Below are 19113 nucleotides of genomic sequence, written 5' to 3'. Positions count from 1 at the left end.
ATTGGCTAAACCAAAAATTCTGAATTTTTTATGGTAAGAAGTTATATAAGTCTAGTTTCAGGGAAAATTAGCGAAACTTAATTTGGAGTCTTGTAGCTAAAGATATAAATAATTTAGTGAATATGACTCGAGAAGACAGCTTGACTGGAATATGAGCAAATAGTGGAATTATGTGTAATTATTCTATAAACTACGGTAACATCTTATAACCTCGTTCTGGAAACGAATGTGGGTTAGGGGTATTACATGCAAAACACTACCATTTTGCACTCCCCCCATGAGCCTCAAAACGGCGTCGTTTAGAGGGGAGAACCCGCGACCCGACCCGATTAATGAGGGGATCCGCGTGTTTATATCCCAAATGGGATATTTTCTGTTGTGGTCCCTCCGCGTTTTCGCGTCCTTTAATTAAGTCCAGTCCTTACTTTTATGTTTTTTAAAGTATCCATATAGTTTCTGTTGCAGTTCATTTTGGTCCCAAAAGAACGCAGCGCACAGAGGGCTCTGGGGCTTTTACTTTTTAGCCCCTTCACGTTTTTGTTTTGTTGCAAATTGCCCCTTCATTTCATCTTTGCTATTTCAAATTTGTACCCTTAATTATAGTTCATTATCAATCACGTCCTAAGTCTTTTTAATTCACTTATTTATTTATTTTAAAATATTTTATTATGTGTTGTTTTAAATATTTTACATGTTGTTTATGATTAGATTATTCATGTACATTATTTACTCTAACTTGTTTTAATATACTGCTTATTTGAAATTGTATAAACATTTATTTTAAATTGTTTTTATACATTATATATTCTAAACTATTTTGTATATATTATATATTTTGACTCTTTTCACACATCATCTATGTAGTTTATTTCAAATTATTTTTATACATATTATTAAAAACTGTTTTGAGCATTATTTCTTTAAATCTCCCTTTTATTTTAAATTCTTATTTATTATCTTTAAATTGTCTTATATATATTACTTATTTTAAAATTATTTTATATACTTCATTTAAAACCCTTTCTACTCATTCCAAATGCTTTTTATTATTATTTACACATTACTTATTTTACATTTTTACATATACATATTATATATTTTAAAATTATTCATATGTTTTTTTCTTTGTGTATTATAGATTTTAAAATTCTTTTTAACATTATTTATTTTAAATTCATTTATCATCATTCTAAAATTTGTTTACATTTTATTTATTTTAATTTGTTTTTTACCTTTTTTATCATTTAATTCATTGGCTTCTATTTATCGATGTTATTATTTGAATATTATGAGATTATTGCCATTGCATGTACGTTAATTCGCTTACTTGTGTTCATGTTATTGCCATTTGCTTGTGGAATAATTTATGCATGTATCATCGTTCCATATTGCACTATACTTTTATTTCATATCATCGCCCCATGAATCAAGCTTCTTTACATTCATCTAATAAATCGTTTTATCTTAATCTAAACAAATAACGTACGTCGTTTAAATATCATATTCGCTACTATTCAAAAACGAAAATTTTAAAATAAGGCAATGTTTCGCGTTTCGGAACATCGAGGAATTGTGCCCTAACTTACGGGGTTTCGGTTCTCTCGTTGATTCTAAATAGCCAAATATCCTTTTGAGTTTTAAAATACACGGAATTCCAATTTAAATTAAAGATAAACTTACGCTCGGGAGTTCATGGTATTGTGTCCTAACTTACAGGATGTGATACCCTGATATCTCGAGACGAGGAAATCTTTAACAATCGTTTTGAGCTAATTCAAGCATTTTTAAAATCAACGTTAATAAAAACGGATCGTATTTTAAATTCGTTCTCGATTTTCAACTTTCGACATTAAGACACTAACTAATCAAATTTGGTACCAATTTTTGGGCGTGTTGAGGGTGCTAATCCTTCCTCGTACGTAACTGACTCCCGAACCTATTCTCTCGAGTTTTTGTAGATCAAAAATGCGGTTTTAGTAAACTAAAATGTTTTATTAAAACAAAAGTGATCCGATCACATCTAATAAAAATCGGTGGCGACTCTCGTTTTAATCTTCGCTTTCAAACAAAGTCAATTCCCATTTTTAAAAAAATGATTTCGACAAAAGGAAAATTGGATGAAGTCTACGCCTTCCCTTCTTTTATTCTTTTTGCTTGATTTGCTATCATTCAAGGTGTGTTTTAATAGACTATTGTAGAGATTAATTTATCTGAAATTAGTAGGCATAAAGGGCACAGGAATTTTATTCTTATTAAAAATGTAAATCTAGAAACTACTTGTATGTATGTATGTATGTATGTGCTAATTCTATGCTTGTAGTAGTTCTAGGTTCCAGGACAACGAGGCATGGTAGATGGCGGTGGGCGCATGCTTGTTTCCTTGGTTCTACCGTTCCTGACGATGAGAACAGTGTCCATTCCCCAGCTACTATGCCTGTCCAAATGGCAATGCATAAACCATACTCCTGAAAATATTGTAATTAGTTAAAACTTTGGTCGTAGAAAGATGAGCTTCTCTTTATTTAAACAATTTTCTAATTGAAAAACTTACCGGGATTGGTAGCAAAAAATCTGATGGCAACCCATCTTCTACCAGGAACATGGACAGTGTTAATGAGTGGTGGATCAACCAGATTATAAGTGCTTGGGTCTGTCTCATTGTTGAAATTTCCGAAACCTGTTCCCACCCAATAGAAGCTGAAACCGTGCAAATGCATTGGGTGACTTCCACCAGCCCCCATCTGGGTTGCTTGCAGCACCATCTCAACTCCTTCCCCATAATTTACCACTATAACCCTCGTCCCTTCCTCAATAGGGGTATTGAAATTAGTCAAGTCTCCAGTGAAATTATAGAATACTGGGGGATTCAATGGAAAATCTTCTGTGAAAACACCACTCATGTTCCTGCAATTTTACCAAAACTTTTAACAATTAGGCAGCTACAGTAGTGAATCATGATTTAAGAATTGTTATAACCATGGATATATATATAATATACCTGTTGTAGTATGCTTGGAGAATGTCAATACGTGGGGAAACAAAGCTCACATTGTTCAAACTTGCAACAATTCTGCTGCCTAGAACACAGGTGTTGCAAGGCAAGTTGTTTACCGCGATTGCAATGAATGCTCGTGTTTTAATATCCTTATCTGCCGGCACATTCATCCCCGGATTCTGGGAGACATTCGTGTTCCGAATTTGGTTAAGGAAGTTAATCATAGCATCTGTAGCGGTCATCACGGGCAACGTTATCAAGGAAGCATTCAATCCACCCTCACTGTTTGTATATTCAAAAATGCCAGTAGTGATGTTGTCAACAGGTGCAGCAGAGGAATCAGAGAAAGGCCTAATAGCCATGTAATATTGGCCAACGTTTCGATTGGCAGAGACCAAAACATCCATGGTTTGGCCAGGGCTTATCAATATATAGTCCCTCGTAAACCTTCGAACATAGGAGGCATCTTGTGCGACGACTGTGAGGGTGTGGTTCGCGATGGTGAAGAAAAAATGTTCGTTCATTGCAGCGTTAATTATTCGGAGAAGGTATATCTTCTCAGAATCAACTTGCATACGGAATATTGTATCTGCAACAACCAACTATAGGCTCTTAGTATAAGGGATCCAAAGGCCGACAAACTCAATCCGGTTTCGGTAATGCTAGAACATACCATTGGGGCATCCATATGTGTCTCCGACGTGTCCACTGATAGCATAAGCACTTGGTTGGCGAGGAGAGACACCGGCGGCAAGTGCGTCATCAATAATTTGCTTGTAGTCCCCATCGTACCATGATTCTGTAAATCCATTCAAAAAATCAAATTAAGATGCTATAATTATACACAAGTAACACAACCGAAGAATCAAAAGATATGCTTACCAAGTATGATAGTTTGATCGGCGTCTGGCGTGGGGAACGGGTAAGTTTCATTCTCTGCCGGCAAAATGATGAATGCTCCATGGACGGAACCACGAGTCCAGTCACTGTGTGCGTGCCACCACAGTGTTCCTATTTCATCCGATAGTACGATTTCATAGGTGAAGTTGGTCCCTGGTTGGATGGGGCACTGCGTTATGAACTCGGGACCATCGGACCATGGATTCCTCCGTTGTTTCACACCGTGCCTGCAACATGTTTAGTTTGATTTAATCACTTTTGATTTCAATTCTTTGGGAAATTACGATTGGAAGAATGAAAGAAAGGTTATAGTTACCAGTGAATGGTGAAGCCGTAGTTTCCTTGATTGTGGACATTAACGAAGACAGTATCACATCTGTGAACCCGAATCTCAGGCCCTGGATAGCTGTCGTTTACGACCAGCAATGTCGTTGTGTTGCACAGCTTCGTAAAGTTTGACTCTCGCACCTGCAGTCAAATCTCAACACTAATATTAAACTGTAAAGGAAAAAAAGCCACTGCCATTATTAGTGTTCAATCTCAGGCACTTAGCCATGTTTTAAGGAGACATTTCTACCATTACTCTGTAGTAGTTAAAGCAAAGATGTTGTATCAGACCTGAAAGTTTTGGGTTTAAAACAGAGAAGGAAAAAGTAATTTATGATCAGATCAGTAAATTACGTAGGTTGAATATGAGGTTTAAGATTATCCATACGAAACAACTATGACATGAAAGAAAGGGTACTCACGAAGAATTCATAGTGATGTACATCTGCACTGGAAAGGAGCAAAGTGCTTAGAAATAAAACCCCTACAAAGCATGTTACTAAACCTTTCTGTAAACCCATTTTTCCCCCCTCTCTAATGTGTTTTCAGTTCTCCCCTGAATTTTCTCATCTTTGGGTCAACCATTTATAGGAAAGGCAGCAAGTGCTCCTTAGGTTTGTTTCTTTGAAAGTATACGAAAATTGCATTTTCCAGTCAAAAGATTACACTTCAAACAATATGTTTCTAGTTTTTATTTTTTATTTCTTTTTCTCATTACATAACATGTCATGTTGGATTTTTTTAATGCATATTTTTTTATTTTATGTCCAAGTTAGAGTACGTAATATGAAGTTGATAATAGTTTGTTGATGTTAGTTAAAATGTTTAAAATTGTTGATGCAAATCCAAGGTTGGATGGCAGCTTCCTCACTGCTGGGCTCGTTTAATAATATTTTAAGTTGACTAAATTTCCTCCAGAGAGTGATAAAGAATATCTTAAGGAGTTGGACGTGTATGTGCACGCATTTTATGACAATGAAAATTTTATATGAGATTAAATTAAGCATATGAAATTGTGAAATCAACGTGACGAATTTACAACAATAATTAAGGTGTTATTAAATTAAAAGTGGCTGTATCTATTATTTTAAAATATTATGTTTTAACTTATTGATATAAACATTGTTATTTACGTAAAAAAATTAAATTTAAATACATTGAATCACATTTATTTTTATATTAATTTAATTAACCATTTTTAAGAAAAATTCTACTAAAAATATAAACCACATTTTTTTAATGGAAATCCAGCGAAAAGGAAAAGAAATTCTGAAATGTTGAAAAAAAAATCATCACAATTCACAACATTATGGTCAAATTTTACTTTAAAAAGAACATTGTCAACAAATTTTAACATTTTATATTATTTCACTCAATTTTTTTTTCATTAATGGATTTATAAACCCTCGAAATTTAAAAATATTTATTTAATTCCTTCTAAATTTTTTACATTCAATTGAATTGTACACTAATAAAATTAACCGAATAGGCTCTTTAACTCTCGTTTGTAGTCAGTATTTAACGACAATACTAGCATGGCTATTAACATGCATCGCGTCAAAAATATAAAAAAATATAAAATTTATTTTAAAATTATTTTTCAAAAAAGTACATAATAAATTTCAACAAATGGTTATCCAAGTTTATTTAAATCTGAACTCTCATTTGTCTAAATTCATTTTAAAATTATAAAAACATAAAAAATTATAAAAATCATTAAAATTGATTAAAAATTATAATATTAGAAATAAATTAAAACCCATAAAATTTTATAAAAAATTACTAAAAACCATAAAAATAATTTAAAATAATTTATAAAATTTGTTAGAAATTAATTAAATATGAATGTTTTAATAATAAATGTAATATAAATATGAACATTTTAATAATCTAAATATGAGTATTTATTTAAATTATGCTTAGCTTCATTTATCTCTTTCAACTCAAATGTGTCACTAGCCACTCTCATATATGTAATATAAATATATATAATTTTAATTAGACACTGTTCATTATTAGGTTTATATATTATATTAATTATTATAACATAAATTTCAATTGTCAAAAGAAAAAAACAACTATCAATCTATAATATTTTGTAGCAAATATATTAATATTGCATTCATTTTACTAAAAACAACTTTTAAAAAATAAATTTCAATAAAATTTGTCAAACAATAGAAAATATTTTAAGCATAATCATTCAAATACTAAAAATATCAATTTTTAAAAAAAATCAAACTATTTTCTAAAAATCATTTCCCTTTTCACCGAAATCATTTGTTTATCATATAGTAAATGAAATATTTAACTAGATAAGTTAATATTAACGTGGAGACAAAATTTTAAAAAGTATGATAATTTTTGGGAATAATTCATATAAACGATGAAATAGAAAAATAAAGAAGATCAAAAATAAATATTTTGTGTGAAAAACTCCTTCGAAGAGAAGAAAAACTACGAGCAAAGGAGGCTTCGATTTTTCACTAAATGGATAAACAAGCAAGAGTAAAATATGGAGAAAATAAACCTAAATGTACTAAATATACAAACCTAAACTCAAAAAAAAAAACCTAACTTGGGAACAAAATTCTCTTTATAGTTACCGTGAAACTCTCACAAAAAACTCGTATGCGACTACATCTTGTTGCCTTCAAAGAAAAGCCTAGCTGATTGGCATGTCAAAGCAAGGATACAATGACCCTTTTAGATAGGCTAATAGTAGAGTTCTAATCATACTGAAACATCCCTGAAATAATCAGAGTTCAATTAGGAGAATCAGTCCTGTTTAAAGTCTAAAACGCGATTGCTAATAAAAAAATAAAAAATTAAAAAAAATTAAATAATATGTGGGAAACATATGTGATAATTAAAAAAAACCAATACTAATATTAATTATATGCGTGTATTAAAGCTTGAGATTTAATCTATATAGTTTAATTTTTAACATAATTTAATCAATCTATTTTTATAAAGCAATTAGTTAATTGAAATATTTATTTTTTATAAAAGAGTTGAAACCAAATTTGAAAAAAAATGTGTAGGGACGAATAATTAAATTGAATTATATGTGTTATATGTAAAACATAAAAACTAGATTACTGTTGTATTAAACGAGGTATTAATTTATATTAGAAAAATAAAAATGCAATATAAAATAATAATTGGTGATAAAGTTTAAAAGAGATGGGAGGCCACGTAGGGTGCCCATTTGTCCTTATCTTTCCAAATCTAGATATCACTATCAACCATGACCATATATTATTTAACTGGATAAATTTTAAAATTATGCCTCTTCATATATATATATAAAACATTTTAAAAAATAAATATACTAAGTTATTTTTATATTTAATAAATTTAATTAATAATTTATGAGAATCGAATGAAATCAATATTTATATATTAAATTATACAAAATCAGAGTGAATAAAGTTTTTTAATTACACATATTTTATTATTAGAAAAGTGAAAATTCCTCTGCCCTTTTAGTGCCGCGCGTTGCGACTATCCAATCATTTTCAGTAGTAATTTTTGAATATTGACATTAAGGGAGGGTTTGAATTCTTTCCCTTTACCAAAAAAGTTTAATTCTTTATTAGGCCATTCCTTTTAAGTTAAAAAGTTCATAGATTGGTTAAATTATTATCCAATCTGCTTTCCCTGGGTTTCTTCTTTTGTTGTTTTTGCTGTCATTGAAGCTGTGTTTTAATAGACTATTCTACAGATTAATTTATTTGTTTTAGTTTATTTCTGAAGCGATGAAGATGAACCATATTGTTTGTTTTGAAGTTTTCGATTCCATTGTTGCTCCTTTTGATTCATAAATGCATGTCATGGCAAAGAGAAACCCAGCAAAAAAATACCAAGACCATGGATAGAAAGATGATTTCTTAAAATTGAAATTTAGATGATGAGTTAAAAGAATACATAAAACCCAGAAAATAAATTGTGCCCAGAGGCTAAAGTTTTCTGGAGACGAAAAACATTATCAACTCTATTCATTTACTTGTACACATGTGAAAAAAGATTGGTGGACCAAGAAGAGGGCACAGGAATTTTATTCTTATTAAAAATGTAAATCTAGAAACTACTTGTGTGTATGTATGTATGTGTTAATTCTATGCTTGTAGTAGTTCTAGGTTCCAGGACAACGAGGCATGGTAGATGGCGGTGGGCGGATGCTTGTTTTCTTGGTTTTACCATTCCTCACGATGAGAACAGTGTCCATTCCCCAGCTACTATGCCTCTCCAAATGGCAATGCATAAACCATACTCCTGAAAATATTGTAATTAGTTAAAACTTTGGTCGTAAGAAAGATGAGCTTCTTTTTATTTAAACAATTTTCTAATTGAAAAACTTACCGGGATTGGTAGCAAAAAATCTGATGGCAACCCATCTTCTACCAGGAACATGGACAGTGTTAATGAGTGGTGGATCAACCAGATTATAAGTCCTTGGGTCTGTCTTATTGTTGAAATTTCCGAAACCTGTTCCCACCCAATAGAAGCTAGAACCGTGCAAATGGATTGGGTGACTTCCACCAGCCCCCATCTGGGTTGCTTGCAGCACCATCTCAACTCCTTCCCCATAATTTACCACTATTACCCTCGTCCCTTCCTCAACAGGGGTATTGAGATTAGTCAAGTTTCCAGTGAAATCATAGATTACTGGGGGATTCAATGGAAAATCTTCGGTGTAAACACCACTCATGTTCCTGCAATTTTACCAAAACTTTTAACAATTAGGCAGCTACGGTAGTGAAATCATGATTTAAGAATTGCTATAACCATGGATATATATAATATACCTGTTGTAGTATGCTTGGAGAATGTCAATACTTGGGGAAACATAGCTTACATTGTTCAAACTTGCAACAAGTCTGCTGCCTACAACACAGGTGTTGCAAGGCAAGTTGTTTACCGCGAGTGTCATGAACACTCGTCTTTTAATATCCTTATCTGCCGGCACATTTATCCGCGGATTCTGGGAGACTTTCGTGTTCCGAATTTGGTTTAGGAAGTTAATCATAGCATCTGTATCGTTCATTACGGGCAACGTTATCAAGGAAGCATTCAATCCGCCCTCACTGTTTGTATATTCAAAAATGCCAGTAGTGATGTTGTCAACAGGTGCAGCAGAGGAATCAGAGAAAGGCCTAATAGCCATGTAATATTGGCCAACGTTTCGATTGGCAGAGACCAAAACATCCATGGTTTGGCCAGGGCTTATCAATATATAGTCCCTCGTAAACCTTCGAACATAGGAGGCATCTTGTGCGACGACTGTGAGGGTGTGGTTCGCGATGGTGAAGAAAAAATGTTCGTTCATTGCAGCGTTAATTATTCGGAGAAGGTATATCTTCTCAGAATCAACTTGCATACGGAATATTGTATCTGCAACAACCAACTATAGGCTCTTAGTATAAGGGATCCAAAGGCCGACAAACTCAATCCGGTTTCAGTAATGCTAGAACATACCATTGGGGCATCCATATGTGTCTCCGACGTGTCCACTGATAGCATAAGCACTTGGTTGGCGAGGAGAGACACCGGCGGCAAGTGCGTCATCAATAATTTGCTTGTAGTCCCCATCGTACCATGATTCTGTAAATCCATTCCAGAAATCAAATTAAGATGCTATAATTATACACAAGTAACACAACCAAAGAATCAAAAGATATGCTTACCAAGTATGATAGTTTGATCGGCGTCTGGCGTGGGGAACGGATAAGTTTCTTTCTTGGCCGGCAAAATGACGAAGGCTCCATGGACGGAACCGCGAGTCCAGTCACTGTGTGCGTGCCACCACAGTGTTCCTATTTCATCCGATAGTACGATTTCATAGGTGAAGTTGGTCCCTGGTTGGATGGGGCACTGCGTTACGAACTCGGGACCGTCGGACCATGGATTCCTCGGTTGTTTCACGCCGTGCCTGCAGCATGTTTAATTTGATTTAACCACTTTTGATTTCAATTATTTGGGAGATTAGATTGGAAGAATGAAAGAAAGGTTATAGTTACCAGTGAATGGTGAAGCCGTAGTTTCCTTGATTGTGGACATTAACGAAGACAGTATCACCTCTGTGAACCCGAATCTCAGGCCCTGGATAGCTGTCGTTTACGACCAGCAATGTCGTTGTGTTGCACAGCTTAGTAAAATTTGACTCTCGCACCTGCAGTCAAATCTCAACACATATTAAACTGTAAAGGAAAAAAAGCCACTGCCATGATTTAAGGAGACATTTCTACCATTACTCTGTAATAGTTAAAGCAAAGATGTTGTATCAGACCTGAACGTTATTTATTTAAAACAGAGAAGGGAAAAGCATTTCATAATCAGGCCAGTAAATTACGTAGGTTGAATATGAGGTTAAAGATTATCCATTCGAAACAACTATGACATGAAAGAATATATATGAAAAAGAGAAAAGGGTACTCACAAAGAATTCATAGTGATGTACATCTGCATTGGAAAGGAGCAAAGTGCTTAGAAATAGAACCCCTACAAACCATGTCACTAAACCTTGCTGTAAACCCATTTCTCCCCTGTCTAATGTGTTCTTAGTTCTCCCCTGAATGTTCTCATCTTTGGGTCAACCATTTATAGGAAAGGAAGTAAGTGCTCCTTAGGTTTCTTTCTTTGAAAGTATACGAAAATTGCATTTTCCAGTCAAAAGATTAAACTTCAAACATGATGTTTCTAGTTTTTATTTCTATTTTTCTCACGTCGGATTATTTTAGTACCTAAATATGGATTTTTAATTTCATGTCCAATTTAGACTAGGTAATATTAAGTTGATGTTTAAAATTGTTTATGCAAATGCAAGGTTGGATGCCAGCATCCTCACTGCTGTGCTCGTTTTATAATATTTTAAGGTATCTACTTTTCCCTACAGTTTTTGGAATGAGAGCGTGATAAAGACTATCTTAAGTCGTTGGATGCCTATGTGCACACATTTTATGACGGTGAAATTTTTATATGAGATTAAATTGAGTATTTGAAATTGTGAAATCAACGTGATGAAATTGTCAATAATTAGTAAGGTCTTATTAAATTAAAACTGGATGTACCTACTAAAGTATAATTTTCCAACCTTTTATTTATTGGAAATCCAGCGAAAAAGAACAGAAATTCTGAAATGTTGACAAAAAAACAATTCATCACTATTCACTACATTATCACCAAATTTTACTTTTAAAATAAACCAATATCAACAAATTTTAACCTTTTATATTAATTCACTAAAATAAATTTTTTTATAAGCCCCTCGAAATTTTTAATAAGTTATTTAATCCCTTCCTAACTTTTTGCTTGAACCCTCCACTAATAAAATTGGTCAAATAAGCTTTTTAGTTAACACTCATCGTTGCTATTTAACGACAATACTAACATGATTAAATAGGTGCCACGTTAAAAGAATAAAAATTTAAAAATTTATTTTTTAAATAAGTACATAATGAATCTAAACAAATGGTTATTCAGATTTATTTAAATCTAGACACTTATTTATCTAAATTTATTCTAGATTTATAAAAATATAAAAAAAATTATAAAAATCACTAAACTTAATTAAAAATTGTAATGTTATTAGAAGTTAATTAAAAACCATCAAATTTATAATAAATTAATTTGCTAAAAACCCTAAAAATTTAAAATAATTTATAAAATTTATTAGAAATTAATGAAAATCATAAAAATTTATAAAATTATTTTACTATTTTTTTCACATGTCTATTAGTATTACAGTTTTTATTATTGAGAAGAAATATGCTAGCTTCTAGAAAAATGGACATAACACAAATGGTCAAATAAGCATATCCCATGTTAATCCTACTTATCCTTTTACTGTGTTCTTATATACCACAGGTTCAAATTAACAAAAGAAAGAAAAGAAAAAGACTGTCAAACATTCACAGCAATGCAAGATTCAAAGAACAGAAAGCCAATATTAAAATTTTATATATTATAAATTTTAATAAAATGAGAAAATTAAATTTTTATAAAATGCTATAAAAAACTATTTTTTTATAGAATTTTATGGTTTTTAACTAATTTCTAACCCTTTTGTAAATTAATTTTTTTAAATTTTTATGGTTTTTAATAAATTAGGTTTTGAAAGTTTTATGGTTTTTAATTTATTTCTAATGATTATTATAATTTTTAATAAATACTAATGGTTATTATTATTTTTATGTTTCTTTATAATTCAGGAAATGATTTAAAATTAATTTTAAAAAATATTTTTTTTATTTTTGTTAACGTGACAACAACCGACAATAATGTAGCACTGTCACATAAGTATTCGGCGACGATTTAGCACTGACACATTAGCAAATAGTGTTGACGTCGCATTTGTTAATAAGCATGTCAACGTTGCCGCTAATTTCTAATGGTCAACATTAGTTAAAGAGTTTATTTGATTAGTTTTATTAGTCTAGGAGTTCAATTGGGTAAAAGAATTCGGAATAGCTTAAATGAATTTTTATGAAAAAAAGTTGGTGGCTTAAATTATAGAGCTGATCATGGACCGGGTCCGGCCTAAGCAAAATTTTGGGTCATTTTCTAGGCCCGGCCCGGCTCTGCCCGGCCCAAAATATGGGCCTAAAAATTGTCCAAATTCGGTCCAAAATAAAATTACTAAGCCCGAGCCTGACCCGGCCCAATCCATATTAAAAATTTTTAACTTATTTTATTAAATAAAAATTTTAAAATATAATAAATCAAATACACTTAAAAATATAAAAACAAATATTAAAACAAGAAACAAATAAAAAATGATACTAAAACAATTCTTAAAACAATACACGAATTGAAAATATAATAAAAAGTGATTATATTAAAATTGAAACAAGTTAGAACTAAAATAATAACAAAATTAATAATAAAACAAAAGTTTTACAATATCCAAATAATATTAAAAACAACAACAAATAACATAATAAATAGCTGCGAAAGAACAATAAAACACCATAAAAAGTAGCATTAAAACAACATCAAAACAACACCAAACAACATAAAAAAAAACACAAAAAATAACACCAAACAGCACAAAAGACAGCATCACCAACAACATCAAAAACCTACAAAATATAATGAACCAACCAAAATATCTATACATTAACCAATCAACATATTTAATTTTATAACAAACTATAAATTGTAAGCTAAATTAAATTGTCAACAATTAAAAAGATTGAAAATAAAATAAAATATTTAGTATATAATTCGAGTCGGGCTGGGCCGGTCTCGGGCCAAAAAATCTTACTCGAGGCCTGGTCCGTTTTCTAAATAGGCCTCGTTTTTTTGCCCAAGCCCATTTTTCGAGCCTATATTTTTACCCAAATTTTTTCATTTTTCGAGCGGACCTTCTGGTCCGGCCCATGATCAGCTCTAGCATAAATACCATTAAGCTCTCTCTTTTTTTTTTCCTTCTAATCTCTGACCTTGTTTATTACATTAGTCATCCATTAAATCTAAAGTTAAATGGAGTTGGACTTTATCAAAGGGGTAAAGTTCTTTAGCTGTTGTTTTTATCCATAAGATTTGAAATAATTAATCATGCTTAACTCAACTTAATCATGTTTTATTTATAATTTTATTTTTGTATGCGTCCTTATAGTTGATATATTATATGAATTTCCTTAGTAGTTAGACGTATATTAAAATATATGAAAATTCATTCAACCAACTTTGAATTAAACGTAATTAATGTTATTTAATTATTGGATTTTATTCTAACAATTTTGAAAAAAAAATCATATTTTTTAGTGCCAATTGGACCTTTACAGGTAAGCAATTGGATTATTATGTAATTTAATTTGTCATATATGTTGGCATTTTTATAAAAAAACAATTAATATGAGGAATTTTAACAATAATTTAATGGATTAGCACGTGAAGAAAATCAAATTAAGTAAGGATTTTTTGTAATTGAATTTTCTCAATTGAAAAGATTTGAACTCTTTAGAAGACTACTCTTAAGGGATCTTTGATTATTTTGCTCCCTTATTGAAGATCTATGCAAATCAAAATTTAAAGAGATATACTTTCACATGGATTATGGTTTTTACAAGCCTTGAACACCTATTTAAAGGACTTGTTTATTTCATTATATAGGAATGTACATTGCGAGGAACTTAGTTAATTTTAGTGCAAATCATTGTAAATAAATTGTTTTAGCTTGTAACTAAGTTTACAATGAGAAAGTGTTGACGGAGAGATTGATTTAGTTGATGTATAGAAGCGAGGCTGTAACTTGGTGAGTGAGTTAAACTTAAATCATATCTTACATTGGAAGTTCTCTTTTATTCTTTCAATTGTTAAAGTGAGTTGTAACTCTATGTCCAACTATTAGGTAAAATCAATCAACTCTCAAAATCAAATGAAAGAAAATATAAATTACAATTTATTAAATTTTAATTTAATTAACATCATTATTATTACATCAATTAAGAGAAGAGAATGCGATCGCTTGCATATTATTTTTTGGTTTAAAAATTTGAGGATGGAGTACACAAATTATATAAAATGAAAAACAAAATGCAACATGTTAAAATTTCACTTAATTAAGTAATTGTATGACTAGTGGCATGGGCCCAAATTTGGTAGGTTTGTTAAAGGGAAACTGAAAAAAAAAAAAAAGGATTTAGTCAAATGATTATCACTTTCAAATTATTAATTTGGAGATTATCCAGCTAGCTAGCCCGCCATGAACGACTTTGTCACTAACTTTGAATCCATTAGTTGATTGTTAAAGAGCATTAAAGAATAACTAAAAAATTGCATAATGCACTTCGGCCTGCTTAACGCGTTTTCCAGAAAATGATGCAAACTTTCCGTTGCTTTCTTACAATTTTCCAGTAATATGACCCACAGATTGAATTAGTTAACTATCCGAAATATTAAGTTTATATTCCTTCGCTTATTTTGAAACTTGTTTGTGTTTAGTTCATGATTGTTAAAATTTAAAAAAAAAATTATATTTATTTATTTAATGTTCACAAACATTAAATGAACATACATTGAAACATGTTTACGAACAATGTTCATAAATAACAAACAATTCATATATTATTTAGATATAGACTAACCAAATATAAAAATGAATAATTATATTATAAAAAAACATACAAGCCAAAATAATGTTATTAATATATATTAATGAAACAATAAACGAACTTCAAATAATTTGTTATATGAGCTTTAAATGAATATAAACGAATTTATTCATGAACATAAATATATTTTATTTGTATTGCGTTAGTTTAATAAACGAGTCTTAAAATCTTATTTATGTTTATTTATTTAACTTAATAAATAAGTTAATTCATTTACAACCATGGCATGAAATTTAGTTTTAGGACACCTTTATCATAAAACAAAATCTCTCTTTGAATAGAGAATTAAATCATTTTCAGAAAATGGTCTGGTGTAGGAGAAAAGTGGCTTGTCATTTCTAACCAGATTTTGCTGATAAATCGTGCAGTAACACTGATCTTTAGCTCTCTTAATTATACATGAATTTTGCATTTTGCATGTTTCAATTTATTTTATTTTAATAAAATTTCAAATATGATTTACCATAAATATATTTTGTCTTTTCCATGTTGGAAAAGGAATCCAAGTCAAATATTCTGTCGGTTTTGTCAGATTATGCGTCTAGAAAGTTGGAAATATTTGACTGCACAGAACTTAACTAACCTCCTAAGCAATTGGCTTGGATTAAAGGCTGCCTTTTTTCTTCTTTTTTTTTTAATTAATTAAGAAATGGATAAAAACCCAAAACATTACCAAGAAATAAAGGGGAGACGCGAAGAACACAGATACATAGAACCAAAAAACAGAAAAACATGGGTTCTGAAAAGCGAGAGTTTATATGGTTATCAGGGCTTTTGTTTCTGAATATCCTTGTCTTATCCACAGCTGATGTCCATTATTACGAGTTTTTTGTAAGTTCCTTGCTTTCTTTCCCCTCTTCTCTGTTTGTGTTTGTGTTACTAAGAGAGAGCAGTGCTGAGTTTTGATTCTTTGCTCTGTTTAAATTAGTTGCAAGAATCCCAGTTCACTAAGCTGTGTAGCACGAAGAGCATCTTGACCGTCAATGGCAGCTTTCCAGGGCCTGAGATTCGGGTTCGCAGAGGGGACACAGTTTTTGTCAACGTCCACAATCAAGGAAACCATGCTGTATCCCTCAAGTGGTAATATATACATACATGTATATGCTTACACACCTTGTTTATAATGAAACAATTAATCATATATATCGAGCTATGTTTGTGGGTTTTTAGGGAGGGCGTTAAGGGTTCAATTGATGGTTCGAATGAGTTAATTCAGCCAGGGAGAAACTTCACTTACAAGATAGAGTTAAAGGATGAAATAGGAACTCTATGGTGGCACGCCACCAGTGCTTGGGCTGCTGCAACCGTCCACGGTGCCCTGGTCATTTCGCCGGCAGCCAATGAAGACTATCCTTTTCCCGCACCTACTTCTGACCAAACAATTATACTTGGTACATCTGATTAACATGTTTGATTCACATACTTTTTGTAAATTAATTGCTTATATGAGTCTTCTGGCATAATATTCCGTCAGGGCAATGGTTCAGGCAAGCGTTAACAGAAGGTGATAAAACCATAGCTCCTGGCCGAGCAGATGCTTACACTATCAATGGCGATCCCGGAGAAATTTATGGATGCAGCAACGGTACGTATCCACTATTATTATATTAGACTACAGCACATCAATATTGTAGTGAAAAAATTACATAACAAATTAATTAAAAAATTGATATAAAAATAATGTGACTTGAAATGATAATGCTCTATTGATTAAAGAAAAGCAAATTAGAAAAGATGAGCATAATAACCACACTTTAAACTAGAAACATGAGTGTAGACAATTAGAGGTGTTAATGGATTTAGCTTAGATTTGATATTTTAAACCTCGGATGGAGTATAATAAAATTTAAATAAAAAAAGTATTTTTAATTATTTTTCAAGCTTTTTTGGGAAGAAAATGCATAACCTAGAAAACTTTTTAAAACTGAACTTAAATTCGATCCTACGCATGATATAAGCACCTCTACAGACAACAAAAAAGCAGCTTACACACCTTCACCAGAAAGCCTTAAATAAGGATTTCGTATAAGTCCCAACATAGAAGAAATTGCAATGAAAACCAACCACCCATCTCAAACACCACTAACTTTGCAATGGAACTGTGAGTTGCATAATTTCCAATAGGAATTTCTATAATTTCTTTCTCAACCTGTGTTAACGTTCACTGACATATCCAATGACTCAACCAACTACAACCCATTTGGCCCTATCCAGGGAATGGTTGATCGGACATGACTCTTCAACTTCTCCATCTTCAGATGCCATACTCAATCCATCTCCTTCTTGAAGCTTCTGTTTATCTGTCAACATTGAATCACAATAGTAGTCTTCCATTCCCCCACTCTCTAATTGTAAACTTCTTCCCCATGGAGATAATCTCAATCGTCTCATCAATTCTATCCAAATCTGCTATCATAATTACCATTGAAGCTTTCCTAACAACATCAGATAACCAAGTTTCGATGTCAATCAAGTCTCCCCATAAAGACATTATCTCTCTTCTTTCAATTTTAAAAATTTTTCTTGTTCCGAATTCTAAAAGGACATGCTTATGCTTGCTTGATAGTTTCTTAGTGTTAACATCCAGATGACTCAAATGTTTTCTTTTGACTATTCAATATCAATCAGACCCATAGCTTCCCCTACCACACTCCATTACAAGTTGGGTTTCGCCTCCTCTCATTGATAACATTTTTTTATTAGTGAGTCCAAACATCTTTGATAGTTTTCATCAAAATGAATGGTAATATAGTGGAAATTCGGATTTATTAATAACATCATAAATATAAAATGATCAAATTATGTCAACAAATTAAAGTAAAGAGATTAAAACCATAACTAAACCATTAGTTTTTTTCTAGAATAATATTTTTTTTCACCTTAAGTGTAAAAAATTCTAGTGTATTTACGTACCTATGAGTATGTTATGCAGAAACCTTTATTATGAGTTTTAATAATCCAACAAATTTGATGTTGCAGATACAACTTTTGAGATGCAAGTAGATTACGAGGGCCTTTACCTTGTTCGCGTAATAAATGCCGTTGCCAATGAAACAATGGTGTTTGGCGTAGCATCCCACAGCTTCACCATTGTTGGACAAAATGGGGCTTACACCAAACGTTCCTTTACAAATTCTCTAACCCTAGCACCCGCCCAAGTTGTTGACGTTTTGTTGTGTGCAAACGTAAACGTTGGCCATTATTACATCACTGCTCGACCTTCTTCCGGCACATATATTACCAATGGAATTCTACGATATCTCACCACTAGTTCTTAATTCAGTCAAACAGTTTTTCATTGCTAAAGATTAATAATGTTGATGTTCAAATAAGAGACCTGATTAAAATATAGGTGTGAAAATTGTTGTATTATTTAAATATGTATACTAATTTTAAAATAAAATACATGTTACTTATTAAAGTTTTGAGTTTTGAGGAATGATCATTTTCTATTTTAATGCATAAAAATTAATCTTTCTAAATTAGAATGACGGGAGGAGAGAAAATGAGAGATATTTGTGTGTTAGGCTGTTTTGTTTCACTGAAAACAGCTTCTGAAAAATTATTTCTGAAAAATTGATTATTTTTTAGAAAAATTGATGTTTTTTGGTGTTTGGATGATTTTGCCTAAAATTTTCTTGAAATATTTTTTAAAAGTTATTCTTAGTGAAATGAACACTACATAAATATAGTTGTTATGAAATATTATAGTACAATTCCTTTTGATAATTAAATTATATTTTATAATAAGATAATATTTTGTAATAATCA

The 19113-nt window shown here is 31.3% G+C and overlaps 3 protein-coding genes across 4 annotated transcripts; 1 reads left to right on the top strand and 2 right to left on the bottom strand.

Annotated features, from left to right (window-relative positions):
• Window positions 1–2231: 2231 nt before the first annotated feature.
• Window positions 2232–4748, bottom strand: LOC107959547 (laccase-14-like). Of its 2 annotated transcripts, XM_041111837.1 has the most exons (8): window positions 4645–4748; window positions 4473–4513; window positions 4212–4363; window positions 3878–4122; window positions 3669–3794; window positions 2999–3584; window positions 2552–2904; window positions 2232–2465 (listed from the first exon to the last, which is right to left on the bottom strand). In XM_041111837.1, exons 2-8 carry the CDS (start codon window positions 4473–4475, stop codon window positions 2326–2328), a joined length of 1605 nt encoding a protein of 534 aa, XP_040967771.1. In that variant the 5' UTR covers window positions 4476–4513; window positions 4645–4748; the 3' UTR covers window positions 2232–2325.
• A 3350-nt stretch (window positions 4749–8098) lies between these two features.
• Window positions 8099–11058, bottom strand: LOC107959545 (laccase-14). Its single transcript, XM_016895620.2, has 7 exons — window positions 10665–11058; window positions 10246–10397; window positions 9913–10157; window positions 9704–9829; window positions 9034–9619; window positions 8588–8940; window positions 8099–8500 (listed from the first exon to the last, which is right to left on the bottom strand). Exons 1-7 carry the CDS (start codon window positions 10761–10763, stop codon window positions 8361–8363), a joined length of 1701 nt encoding a protein of 566 aa, XP_016751109.1. The 5' UTR covers window positions 10764–11058; the 3' UTR covers window positions 8099–8360.
• A 4920-nt stretch (window positions 11059–15978) lies between these two features.
• Window positions 15979–18763, top strand: LOC107959552 (laccase-14). The gene is made up of 5 exons (XM_016895626.2): window positions 15979–16173; window positions 16271–16422; window positions 16513–16733; window positions 16817–16927; window positions 18322–18763. Exons 1-5 carry the CDS (start codon window positions 16075–16077, stop codon window positions 18618–18620), a joined length of 882 nt encoding a protein of 293 aa, XP_016751115.1. The 5' UTR covers window positions 15979–16074; the 3' UTR covers window positions 18621–18763.
• Window positions 18764–19113: the final 350 nt, after the last annotated feature.

Source organism: Gossypium hirsutum, chromosome A05 (genome assembly GCF_007990345.1).
Source record: "Gossypium hirsutum isolate 1008001.06 chromosome A05, Gossypium_hirsutum_v2.1, whole genome shotgun sequence".
Lineage (NCBI taxonomy): Eukaryota > Viridiplantae > Streptophyta > Magnoliopsida > Malvales > Malvaceae > Gossypium > Gossypium hirsutum.
This window is presented reverse-complemented; position numbering and strand designations above follow the sequence as displayed.